The sequence below is a fragment of the Schistocerca nitens genome, chromosome 3 (genome assembly GCF_023898315.1).
Source record: "Schistocerca nitens isolate TAMUIC-IGC-003100 chromosome 3, iqSchNite1.1, whole genome shotgun sequence".
In the NCBI taxonomy this organism is placed as follows: domain Eukaryota; kingdom Metazoa; phylum Arthropoda; class Insecta; order Orthoptera; family Acrididae; genus Schistocerca; species Schistocerca nitens.
The window spans coordinates 762,528,871-762,543,082 of NC_064616.1; the positions used below are offsets into that span (position 1 = coordinate 762,528,871).

General features: G+C 42.4%; 1 protein-coding gene across 3 annotated transcripts in view; it reads right to left on the minus strand.

The window, feature by feature from the left end:
• LOC126248759 (extended synaptotagmin-2-B) overlaps positions 1-14,212 on the minus strand; it is a 163,675-nt gene that overhangs the window by 124,660 nt on the left and 24,803 nt on the right. For all 3 annotated transcript variants that reach the window (XM_049950110.1, XM_049950112.1, XM_049950111.1), the window contains 3 exons: positions 13,452-13,518; positions 4,631-4,776; positions 3,407-3,527 (listed from right to left, as the gene is read on the minus strand). In XM_049950110.1, the coding sequence (XP_049806067.1) occupies positions 3,407-3,527; positions 4,631-4,776; positions 13,452-13,518 (334 nt within the window). The remainder of the gene's footprint in view (positions 1-3,406; positions 3,528-4,630; positions 4,777-13,451; positions 13,519-14,212) is intronic.

Sequence of the window (14,212 nt, forward strand, 5' to 3'; positions counted from 1 at the left end):
ACGTAAAATACTAAGGTCTATGGTCCCTTGATGGTGTACAACATTTATGCTTCTAAGTCACTGTATTCAAAAGATACGGCCATTTATGCCACATATTTTGATGTTCACAAACTCACTCATCAAAACCTATGGGTACTGCTAGTTGACCTAAAATCATGAAATTTTGGTACAAAGTAAGGTTTGATGGTAGAAGTAAAGAAAAAAAATCCAAAAATTAATTTGTGATTATATCACATACAAAAATATTTTTTTGCCATTTGCTGTCCATCTGTCTGTTAAGACCTCTTTTTCTCAGCAACAAGTAGAGGTATCCAGTTGAAATTTATGTCAAATACTAAGGTCTATGGTTCCTTGGTGGCGTAAAAAATTATAAGTTTTTAAGTCAGTGCACTCAAAAGATACAACTATTTGTGTCACATATTTGATACTCGCAAACCACTCATTAACACCTATAGATGACGTATCCATATAAATAATTCAATTTGTACAGAATCCTCAGAGCACAAGTCCCGCTCACACTTGTGCGGTTTTTTCTAAACATGTTTTCCGCTGCGATTCATTACAGCATTCTTCCAAGGCTCTGACCATTAGGCCTATTTGTGATGGACCATATTGGAAAATGATCTGGAAAACTTTCAACTTGTGGAACCCCAAAAAAATCTTGTATGCTGCCCATGAATGATACTACTCGACATTGCAGCTGATCCCATATGACAGAGTGCCACCATATGGCTGTCATCCTCAACTTCTCTGCCTCTTCCTAGGATGGGTCCGAGGTCTGTTGGTAAGTAAATTGTTGTAGGAAACAAATAAGCTGGTTTCTATGTGGAAGAGTTTTTAAGAATGATCAGCATAAAATTTGATGACAAGATGACAGACCCTCATGAATCATTACAAACTGGCGTGTAAAGCAATTTGAAGAGGAAGCACTAAAATCAGCCACATGGAAGCATCCTTGCCTTTTTTTTTTTTTTTTTTTACCACACAGTCAACTCTGTTGCACAACAAAATGATGTACTTGGTATGCCTGGGGAAAAATTAAATTATCTCCCTCGGCTAATGAAACGGGCCACATAAGCGGCTTGGACCAGAGCTGACCAAACATTACTGCATCATAAGCTACTTTCATGTACAACAAAACCATTGTTAGGATGCAGCAGGAAGGCAGAGTTACTGCAGTGTCGATGGCCTGGTTACTTCACATCCAAGCCACAGACTTTTTGTGGCTTGCGTCCTCAAAACCAATGCGATAGAAAAGCAAGGTCAGGACAAATTCATATAAATAGACATTTTTAGTCAAAATATTGCCGTCTGCTGGCCTCCAGTCCTCAAAAGGCACCTATGTTTGTCCCCAAGTCTACATGGCTTCACCAATCACTCACTTCAGGTTCTGCTGCTGCTAGCTGTGTTGCTGCTGCTGCTCGTGTCAAGTCTGATGCTGTGGCCTTAGTGCTCTCCAACCAGTAGGCCAAAACCGCCAAATTCAGCTGTAGCAGCTGCTGCTGCTTACCACCCTGGAGGTCTCTGGTTCCCATCCAGGGATGTGCAGCCACTCGTCTCCCATTGCCTTTGTGTGCAAACTTCTTGCTGCCTGTTGCCTGCTTCTGCTCTGGACAGACTCTGCTGTTGTGAGCTGTCCCTTTGGTGTGTGGCCTCCAGCGTGGTCATGCATGCCTCGGTCATTCTCAGGGCTGTTAGTGGCCTCTAGTTGGCACCACTGATACAGTGCTCCTGTACTGCTGCTGGCTCAGTGGTCTCATGCTGTCACTTGTGTCACCATCTTATTACCTGCCTGTGGCCATGTGCCGCATGCTGACTGCGGTGCCTCCTTTGACTGGGCACGCAGTGTTTGCGTGCCATGAGCGCTGTCATCCTGGGGCAATGACACAATGGACGTACTTTGAGCTATAAAGGAATGGTTTTCCAATGCTGCTTCTCTTATTTCTCAGTGGACATCTAATAGGCACCTACTCACAGCTCCACTGCAGCCCTTGCCTTAGTGGTCATATTCTGGCACCTTGACCACAATTTAACCAGTTCCACCATCCACCATTGTGGTCGGTCAACGGAGCCACTGTTAACACATTTGCAACTTGGCCAGCTGTGAAAGACAAACTAGATTTATTACAACAGCTAAGGTTAACATATCTCCATATAGCTCTCATGATGGAAGGAAACTCATTTTTGGATGTGTAAACCAGGAGGAAAAAAGGGATGGCAAATTAGGATACACAGTTTACTGTAAACCACCTCATAAGAACCTGTATCTTCAAGCTGACAATTACCACTATATAGTGTTGAGAAGAGATGTTCTGTCAGGCACAGGACACTTAACAGCTGGACCAGAATACCTCAAAATTATATTCAGCAGCAATGGTTATACCAAACAGCAAATATGTTGTACTCTTCGACCAATAGCAATGGGCAGTGGGGACACAAACCAGGGAAAGACAGAAAATCCATGAGTAACCACCTTTATTTCATATGCTGGCAATTTTTTGAGTACAGTTAGCACCATTATGAAGTAGAATAAGGTATGATGCATGTTCTGTATGTACAGCAGAATTAGATAACTCCTGGACAGCATGAAACATGTTTTGTAACTCCATAACACAGGAGTTTACCAGATAAGTTGTCAATATGGTTTGTAATAAATAGATCAAATGGTAAAGACCATGGGAGACTGTTGCTATGAACATCAACGTTACGCACAACTGGGACAAAACGGTCAGTGGTCGAAGAACAATGTCTGCCTATGGGACACTCCATAAATTTCAACAAAATGAAGATATCGCAGGCCTTTCAATTCCAGAATTCCATCATAAAAGAATGAATTGAGATTAAAATTAGAACACCCTATTAATCCCAACACAGGAAAAGCCTGAGATCCTGTCCTCGATTTGGTTAAGGAGCGAGTGATTCCTGCATGGATAAAAGGCCACTTTTCCCAGCTCCAGGCATCAATTCATCAGTGGGTCTGCTTATGACACCTTGGTTTGTTATTGAAATTTCATGCATATCAGACAAAAAGCACCAAAAGTTTGCTCAAGAACTTTCATTCAAATGTAATATTGCTTCAAGACAGAAATTTTATTTATTAACACCTTAGTTATAGAGGTAAGTTTTGTCTAAAAGTAAATTTTACATTTATGTGCATTGAAGTAGTAATTGGAATTATCTGTAAAAGGTCCAAAAATCAGTCAACATTATTGAATTTTAAATACTAATTATGAGAAGAATGGGTGGCTTTCTATGAACATGTCACACCTTTCAAAACAAATAAAGAAGGCTAATATTATGAAGTACATCTCTATGACTATTCCACAGACAGATTCTCCATACTCATTCAGGTTATCACAAGCCAATCCTAAGTTTATGTAGCAGAACTAACATATACAAGCATTACCTCAGGGTCTGGCATCTTCAAACTCAATGCTGGGACTGCATCACTTAGCGTAATTGCTATTTTGTTTGGAAGTACCATAATGTTTCCAACAGCTTCTACAACAATGCGTCGCAAGAGATCGCTACAAAGATAACACCACTGTAAATTAATTCTGTATGAAAGGGTAAAGTTGTCACTAGATTACAAAAGATGATATAAGAAGGTAACCGATATGCTAATAAAAAATCTACCATGTGTGTTGCACTGCAAAAATACACTTAAAACAGGGAACACATGATGTCAGAATAGGAAATGATCTCATTAGTAGACGAAACTAAAAATTAAAATACTGGTTTCTAATTTACCTATCAACCTACCACTTAGTAAGTATATTTTCTTCATACTTATTTGGATGAATATATGATACATAAATATTATGTCTGCCTTGCATATATATCTCACTTAAGTATCAATACAGGTAGTTATCAGTAGATATTAACATTAAACAACATCTCACAGACAGATGGTCTCATTCTTTAGTGTCCAAATGCCTGTATAACATAACAGCTACACTGTGACACAGGCTACACAGCAGCTCCTTCTGTGTCTGGAGGAGTTAAGTTAATAGCATTTATTTGTAGAAATATGTAAAGATGTCATGTACACAAAGACATGTAAAAAATCACACATAGAAACCATTTAATTACCAACATATCACTGTACCTAGATTTTGAGGAATTTCTCCATCACCATGGAGATTGTTTTTTTTTTTACTTCTGTAGTGTAAATAATGCTGACCTACACAAAACATAATCAAATGAATAAATACAGTGAGAATGGTTTATGTTAACCAGATAAGTGTCCATGGAGAAGGTCTGGTGGCTCCAATGCCAACTAGAACCAACGAACACACCCTTTGCTCATTCCATTACTCATTCAATCTACTAGCTATCAAACTTCAGCACATCAAAACAACAGATCTTCAGTCTGCCATACTACCATTTACTATGATTACACCCACATACAAGATTAAGAAGTTCTGGAAAATGGAATGCCTTCTGTTAGCACAGAATGGATTATTTTTGAGTCCTATGAAATATTGGCAAATGCAATCATTCAGCTGATAAATAACGAAGCCACAGATCAACAAGAACATTCAGGCTAGTAAAACAAAATCCTCTCAAAGGTGGAGTCAATTCATTTTAGCACCTTACCAAGAATTTAAAAAATTAAATGAGCACATACCTAAGGCCAGGCATATCCAGGACATCAGCCACACCAACTAAATTGAAGTCTATTGTTGGGTGACGCAAGAAAAATACCTGAAGTCCTCCAATCAGTGGCACTGTGGATATGAGGGGTCTCATCACTGTCCTCACATTTCCTTGTATCTTAAAATGAAGAAGTGTTTATGTAAATGGATGAACATATTTTTTTATCAGCAAGATAATCTACTGATACATTAAGTTTTTGGATAATACGGATAACAATGAGACATTAGGAATGTTGTTTTCTCACCCAGGAACGTTCTAGAATTTGAAGATATTTGCTGATCCCATATTATAAAAAGAAGGGAAAACAAACAATCTATTTATTTTAAGGTGTGTACTGTAAATCAACTACTATTCTCCGACTCTTTTTTGGTAAAATCTTCAAACAATCCCAAAAATTATTTTTACTCATGACAAATTACAAGAAATAACCCGAAATATGTACAATCCCCTTCATGCATAAATCCAGTACCTACAATCCATTATACTTGAGGAAAAGGCTCTTAATTCACTACTGGACCATATAAATCAAATGGAATGTTTCTGGGAAATGTATGTATCACTAGGAAATAATGGCTTTTTCATATAATACAATGATAGTCTACATATTACATCACTGACTGACTGTTTACAATAATGGAATTATAATAACAAATAAAAGCAGACGGGAAAATTGATGGAAGTTGACACATCAAGTCGCAACAATTATACATTTCATGCAAATGTAAACCCTTGGCAATATTCTATCCATCGCTGCACTAAGTATAAACAGTACTGCCTCAGCAATGACACATAAAATGAACATTTATCACATAATTAATTTGTCATGAATTAGAATGAACACTGCCTCTTGTATGGGATGTTTGTTTTGATGCACATATTGTAATAGAGACAAGAAATTATTTTCTTATTCCATGGTTATAATAACTATAAACTATTGCAGTATCAAATCAGTGAACTGACATCAAGAGTGATTCCAAAATGACCTTATAGCCACTGAATAATTATACTCCTAAGAGGTTGAGTGAGCGGATGGATGGCTGAATGGATGGAAATAGTGTTGAATAAACTTTGCCATGTTGCATTTATGGTTGCTATTAACAACCTATCATTTACTAATTTTCATAGTATGAGGGAGACGTTATTCGACTTTGGCTGAAATATTTACTGAGTCACCATCTTACTTAGTTTTAACTAATAACAATATCAAGAATTTACATAGTCTAGTGTAAATATGGACACCAAATATCATGATTAGCAGTTATGCTTAGCTGATATAGTACACTGGTTCTTAAGTATGAAAATAACTTTTCCTACTAAGAGTCATAGTTCAACGAAACTTTGACCATGCATAGAAAGAACTGCTACTGTATAGTACAGGAAGGAACTGAAAGAAATATGCAACGGGATGAACAGGAGTGATATTTTTATTCAAGGATAGTAATGACACCAGAATAGCTGTGACATATGGTAGTCCCCTGGACATTACAAAAGGTCGGACATGGTATGTAATAGGGTGTGCAATCATCATCATGGACAGCAATGCAAGCTCTCTAACATGCTCCCATGCTGGCCACAAGGTTGGTAAGGAGTTCTTGTGGTTCATCTACCAGCACTGTTGACAAATGCTAGACGGGTGTCAATGCAGTTGGACATGCTACAATATATCTCCCCAATGCATCCCACATGTGCTGTATGAGGTTTAATGGGGTGAACAGGCAAGCCAGCCCATTTATCAAATATCCTCTTGTTCCAAGAAGTCCTCCACCTTCACTGTTTGATGAAGTCACACATTTTTATGCCTAAAAATGATGTCAGGGTCGAATGCACCCCTAAAAAGGCACCCACAGGGAAGGAGCACGTTCACATGCACCAATGACCATCCAGCACTTGACGACCGCACTGTCGGCTGACTGGAATGTCCTGTTACAAGAACTACTCCTTAATCATGTGGCCAGAACAGGAGCATGTTGCAGAGCACGCATTGTAATCACACTATTTATTAAGAAAAATGATGCACCTTTTGTAATGTCTTGGGGAGCATCATAAATCATGGTGACTTTAGTGTTATAATAGTGTTTGAATAAAAGTGTCATTTCTATTCGTTCCATTGTGTATTTATTTAAGTTACTTTCTGTATTATAAGTTAGCAGTTCTTTCGACGTATGGTCCAAGTTTCATAGAGCTATCTACGTTACATGGCAGTGACACATCATCCGAAAGTTACTTTTGCCCATAAGTTTTGCACATGAGTGTGCATATTATGAAACAGACAACAACACCACACCCAAGAAAGGAGCCACAAAGACCAAAATACGTGCTATTTTCACATGTGTAGCACCTTGTTCTGAGTAAGCTCTTATGTGCAGTTTTATAATATGTACTCCAGTAGCTTTGCCAAATTGTCACTCATGATTTTTTTATGTCTATATTGACACTAGCAGATATACAAAAATGAAACCCGTTATAAATGGTGAAACTATCTGTGTGGCTATGAGCTGAAAAATGTCACATCAATTTGATAAATTTAATGCTGTGATGTACACTGTGAAGATGATGTTTATATTAATAGTTTTTGGGACCAGCTTCTGGAGACCAGTTCAGAAGAGGAGAATTAGAAATTTTTTATTTCATTTTCATTCAAGTTCATAAAACAGTTTTCAAACAATATAGCTCAGCACTATTTCTGGGTATGTACTGGGGTGATTTATAAGAATAGGCAACCACTGTCAAATTCCCATTTTCCCGGCCATCATAATTTGAAATTAACATTTTATACAGTGACAGGATTACTTTTATCACCACTCAACATTATTGTGGTATCAGCTGCGGACAAGATTTCACAACAAGCTGAGGGGCATGCAGGCCTCTTACTGATGAAATCCTCCAGCCAAATGCTAAAATAATGCTGGTGTAGCATTTCCATTGCAGCTGTCTACTGTAGCAGAGGCCTGCGTTACTTCATGCTGTGGCATAATACTGCATTTCTGCAGCTGTCTGTGTAATAGGAAGTGGACTGCTGTCAGGACCTATTCCGGCCCAGTGGATGCAGATGGGCCGCTCAGCCATTAGTGGCACTCATTCTCTGACTTCTGTTTCTGTTAGCATCACAACAGTCTCCACATGAGTTGTTGGTCTGGTGTGTGGCTGAACCACTACAACCTCACAAAAATAGTGCTGACAGCAAGACAAAGCTACTGGTCTGTGAGCCGCCAGCTAGACCTAACTATTCCAGATCTCACATTGGTACAGCCAAGAGGCTTCTCGGCGAGTATCATCACCCGACACACTGGCTGGCTGCAGGGGTCCCGGGTTCAATGCAGGCAATTTGCTCATTCTCGCCAGCTGACTGCAGTTTACACGAAGGAAGCCGTATGCTCACGGGCCACTGAGCTGACTCTGGCCTTGCATCGGCAGAGCCACGCATGCTGCGAGCTGTGTACTGCCGAGGTGGCATGCCACTGCATCAGTGTCCACATCTGCCACCCAGTTCCTGGATGCAGACATTGACCTCTTCTACAGAAGTTGTGATTAAAAAAAAGGTTGTAATTGAGTGACTATTCTCAACTCTGTGCTTGCCGCTGCATTGGAATATACCCATCCACAGGTCCTGCATTTGCCATTCTGGAGTAGATGTGGCCACCCTGGCTAGTACTGGTGTTGGTGTTGCTTGCCACTCAGTGGTGCAATTACAGTTTGGTGTCATTAGAGGCAGCCCCAATGAGCGACATAGTTCAGCAACGACCTGCAGCGTCATTTCAACATGATGAGTGGGAAAAAACTATTTTTCACGCAATACATTTGGGCATGCAATTTCTAACTGCCAAGACTGGAGAACTGAATGAAAAGTTCAAGTGTTGAAAGGGGACTGAGTCAGTAAAGCAAGTGGTTTTAAAGGGCACAACAAGGAAACAGTGATTTGTGTCTGTTTAGGTATATGCAGTATAGCTTGTTGAGGCACAAGTTCTCCATGGGCCCAGAGTCCCCTGTGATTTTTTTGGAGTGTTGGAGGCCTGAACATTATGCCACAGAATGTAGGGAATGCTCATGCACTCACATATAAGAATCAGGTGGAGTCAGTGCCAGGAAATGAAACTGTGATATTGGTTTGGCTCCTTTCCTATTGTATTTTTCTTCTTATTGTGGGCATAAGCTTCACAATGGAGTAACCACAGGTAGAGATGTTTACCACTGTATTGATGGTTCAGACCTTATTAATTCAGATGGTACAAATGCTGGCAGACAATACATAGTTGCACAATCTGTTATAAGTGTCTGAGAAGATAGGCCCAATGTCACACAGTACTCTCATCAACACAATCACCATAAACTGCTCTCATTCTCTGATGAATCTCCTTTAAGGTTCTACTTTAAAGCTTCTACTGAATAACAGCTTTCCTCTATTAATAAATGCTAAAGTTTATTCTTTAAAGTGTTTAAATTAGCAATGTGCAAGGGTGTGAGCAGCTCCCACTCTGTAAATGGGACATTATAGGGTTCACTGTGGCATGTAGTGAACAAGAGGACTTTCTGTTCTGCCTGCCGTTAGAGGGTGCGAAAGGCTGGGGGGGGGGGGGGGGGGGGGTTCTCCGAGTCAGAGACTCGAGCACAGTGTTCAGAAAAGTGTTCAGCAATTGCGCTTGCGTCAGTAGATAACATGCTGTTGACGTTAATGCCAGCGACACCTGTTGGGGTCTGGTTCCCAAAAATACGTCTGATCTTCGTCCAGACTTGGGAAGGTGACGTACGGCACCCAATGATTGACACATACCTCTCCCAATGTTCCTGTTTCCGTCGTTTTATAAGCTGGCGAACACGGGCACGCAGCTACTTAAAGGCTATTAGGTGCTCTACAGAAGGGTGCCGCTTATGTCGCTGTAGAGCTCGCCGACACTCTTTAACTGCCTCAGTGACTTCCGGCAATCACCAAGGGACTGTCGTTTGCCGGGGGGACCCTAAAGAATGAGGGATCGCATTTTCCACCGCAGAAAAGATTGATGTAGTGACCTGCTCAACGACAACATCGGTGGCACCATGTGCGGGAGATTCGGTGGTGACAGCAGAGGTGAAGGCTTCCCAGTCTGCTTGGCTTAAAGCCCATCTGGATAGGTGTCCGTGGGCATGATGCCAGGGGATTGACAGGAAGTTGGGGAAGTAGTCACTACCACACAGATCATCATGTGCTCTCCAGTGGATGGATGGGAGAAAGCCAGGACTGCAAACCGAGAGATCAATGGCTGAATATGTGCCATGTGCCAAACTGAAATGTGTGCGTGCACCTGTACTTAAGAGGCAGAGGTTGAGTTGTGACACCACAACTCAACTCAGACTGCTCTGTGCATCAGCCCCAGATTTACTAATTTCCGAACCGGGGCAATATTAAGTAGTGGCGCCCAGCTACACTTCTGGAACCAGAAGCGGGAGAAGGTACTACTCATACGCGACTCAACTGCGCATGCGCAAGAGCCCGCCCGCAACTGCTCAAACGAATCTAATTTAAACAGTTGTCACGCCACACTCATCGGAGGCAATTTGTTGTTACAAAGTATTGCATAGTCTTCCTAAAGCCTTTGACTCATTTTGCTGTTGGCAGACGCTTGTATGAGCACTGTTTTGTTGTTTTATATGGCATTTCCTTTGCAACTTAAGTTTCTCCCCCCCCCCCCCCCCCCCCCCTCTCTCGTTCTTGTTTTGTTGTTGCAGTATTATTCTGCAGTAGCGGGATACAGTAATACCCTTTGTTAAAAAGTATTCATTCTTCCAGTCAAAATCAAAAAAAATTAACTGAAAACTAAAACAATGAAAAATTCCAGGAATTCTAAACAATTCCCGGGTTTTTCCTAGTTTTCTCCCGGATGAAAAAATTCCCTGGTTTTTCCCGGATCTCCCGGTTGTCCCGGGTCGTATACACCATGCTTATAGCTGCGAAGGGCAGGGGTCTGCATTGCTGGGAACCAGGTTTCCTATAGGGCAATGCAGAAAGCAGGTGTAAATCTTAACAGTTGTCATAGCTCAGCCAGGTGGTGGAAAAAACTGCTGCAATTCCACTGGAGGATTATGTGATCATGCGACTGGGAAGACATGAAACACTCAGTGAGGTAGTCTACACCTCAGGGTCACCAGCTGCCACCAGATGAGTGCCTATGCGATCGACATCCATTGTGTCCGAGGGCCCAGAGAGATCTATATCCTCAGCAGACACCAGAATCTCCCCCTCATCCTCAGACACAGAGCTTGTACTTAGTGGCGGTGTGGGTGCCACCACAGTGCCTTGGTTCTTGGGGGTCTTTTTCTTTTGAAGTTTCTCTCGCTGCTCTGTAGGTTTGTGCAGCTGGGAGGACTTCACTGATTCAGTCTCAGGGACTGAGGAGGACCGTGACCAGCTACCTGTGGTTGCTTTAGCCACTGGTAGGAAGCAGGGGAAGGGAGTGACCCAAGGGAACCATTCCTGGCAAGAGCAGCCGAAGAAGACTTACGCTTCTCTGGCTGAGAAGTGGGGACTGACGTCCTTAGTGGTTGGGGGGAAGGGGCGGGGGGGGGGTGGCTCCTGAAGGGGGGAAGGGGCGGGGGGGGGGTGGCTCCTGAAGTAGGTTGTGCAGGAGCAACTGGGAAGGAAGTGCCTCCCACCACCAAGGGGGCAGGTGGAGTCCAACAGCTGAGAGCCAACTGTACACGGCAGAACGGAAGATGGTAGAACCATTGTCGTAGTGGCGGCGTAGGTTGACGTCATATGCATAGGATGTAGCTACTCATATTTTCTCTTAGCCTCAGTGTAGGTCAGTTGATCCAGGGTCTTTTATTCCATTATTTTTCTTTTCTTTCTGGAGAATCCTGTAGTCTGGCAAGCAAGGCGAATGGTGCTCTCCGCAGTTGACACAGATGGGAGGCGGGGCACAGGGAGTATTGGGATATGAAGGATGTCCACAATCCCATCAGGTGATGCTGGTAGTACAGCAGGAAGACATATGGCCAAACTTCCAGCACTTAAAGCACCGCATCGAGGGAGGGATATACGGCTTTACGTCACAGCGGTAGACCATCACCTTGGCCTTATCGGGTAATGTGTCACCCTCGAAGGGCAAGATGAAGGCACCGGTGGCAGTCTGTTTATCCCTCAGACCCCGGTGGACACTTCGCCGCTCTAAATACTCGTGCAGCTCGTCGTCAGACAGCATAAGAAGGTCCCTGTGAAATATGATACCGTGGACCATATTTAAGCTCTTATAGGACGTGATGGAAACAGAAACATTCCCCAACTTGTCACAGGCGAGTAGTGCCCGTGACTGGGCAGACGATGCTGTTTTGATCAAGACCTACCCTGACCGCATTTTGGAGAAGCCCTCCTCCACCCCAAACTTGTCCTCTAAATGCTCCACAAAAAACTGAGGCTTCATTGACAAGGAAGATTCCCCATCGACTCTCGTACATACGACGTACCGGGGTGAATAAGCTTTGCTGCCATCCTTAGCCTGGTGTTCCTCCCATGGAGTGGCCAGGGAGGGATACGATTTGGGGTTGTATTTCTTAGCACTGAGGTCAGACTTTGACCGCTTAGAGACTGCTAGTGTTTGACCACCAGCAAGAGATGACGTAAAACGCTTCATGGCATGTCATCCGCCCTGATGCCACCCACTCTGACCAGGAGCCCTCCCCAAAGGCGCCACCCAGCCGCAGCAAAGGCCAACTGGCTGAATGGCCATTGCTGAGAGCCCCAATGCCCCGGGGTGACAGGCATCTAGTCCTTGGCATACGTGGGGAGTTAATGGCACAGGCATCAGCTGAGCGATCCCTGTGTTGTCAGGGGGCTACAACCAACAGGGTAAATGGCAGCCCCACTACAATGGACTGGCTACCATGTTGGATATCAGGTGCAAACGAGCTAAGAAGACCACAATCGTCGGCAGTGCAGAAAGCAATACTGCACAGAGGATGGAGGAAAACACACTCAGGAGGGTGACCTCACCCAACAGCTGGAGAATGAGCGTAAGTGCAGATCCACGTTGACGAAGGGTGCAAGAGGTCTCAGCGCATGATGGACACTATACATTATGTAAGGTGCCCTTCCCCAATTGGCTTGCTCTTCGGGAAAATTTTGAGAAATGGAGGTCAAACCGTATAGAGGACCATCACATAAAGGCCGAAACATGTGGGACTCCTTTTCGTCGACTCTTAAGACAGGTAGGAATACCTCGGGTCTCTTCTAACCCCCGGACCTGCAGGGGGAGGCGGGGGGGGGGGGGGGGGGGGGAGACCTGCCTGCATTACCAACATCCACATCATGCACATTATATAGCCTGTCTTGTTTCCATTTGACTGCCACCTTGTATATATGTAACAGCTATCAAGAATACATAAATGTAAATGCCAATTTTGTTAGTGCGGTGGCTGCATTGACAGCATGTAGTCTGTGGTAAAGAGAGCCTCAAAAATGCCTATGTGTGAGTGAGAGAGATAGAATATGCCGAGTAACAATTTACAGGAGGTATAAAGAGAACTGCACCCAGCACTAAGTTGGCAATGCACATACATTAGAACCAGCAGGATGAAATTAGTAGAATGAGGAACTGATGAGGAGTAGCGGAGACCCCCCTCCCTTTTTTTAAGAAAGCGGTGGGGCAGGGAAACGAGAAGATACAAGCATTAAGTTCACAAAACCTTACTAGTGGTTGTCATGTAGTATGCTTGCAGAAGTAATGATAATGCTTTATATGATGATCATGATGATAAACCTAAGCTCAATGACACACATGTAATTGGCATGGCAGAAAATATGCTAGATATTAAATACAACACACCTGTAAATCTTTAATGCCTCCTTTGATTCCACCAATACTAAAAGATATATCACAGTCACCAGCGTACCTAGAACATAAGAAATGTAAACTTGAAAACTCATCACACACAACGGAAATTCTAAAAAGAAAAGTGTCAGAATCACTCTGGAAATGAAGTAAAACTATTTTTTAAATTCTTTTAGTCTGAAACTTATTATGTGAACAATGCACATTTTTGTATCTTAACAACAATATTCAACTTAGATTCTTATGTTAATGCGAGATATCCAAATAATTTCACCAAATCTATATCTGGGATGATACACTCGAAGCTAATCTTATTTGGACAAGAAAAAGTATTGCCGCACAAGTTCTACAGGTTGGCGAGATTGTCTCTAACACACATGCACAAATTCCCTACAAACTTTCAAAATTCATCTTTCAAACAGCATTAATCCTTACACAGTAACAGGCCAAAAAGGTGTTTTTCTGTTATGTTACAGTTCAAAAATATGACTTAGCATGGTAATTCGTATATAAGCTAAGCCTGCTAAATGACTGCAGGAATCCTGTTAACGTTTTGTACTTACAATGTCTGTTATATGGTCAGATTCGAGCAGAAAGAAATAATAGGAATGCAGCTCAGAATGGTGTGGGAAAAACTGCAGAAAATCTCAAACAGATGTTAACAAGGGAGCAAATTTACACCTTCTCTGGCATAATTTAAGAGCAGCACGTAGAACATCATTTTACATTCTACTATGTTCATTTGGACTACTCTA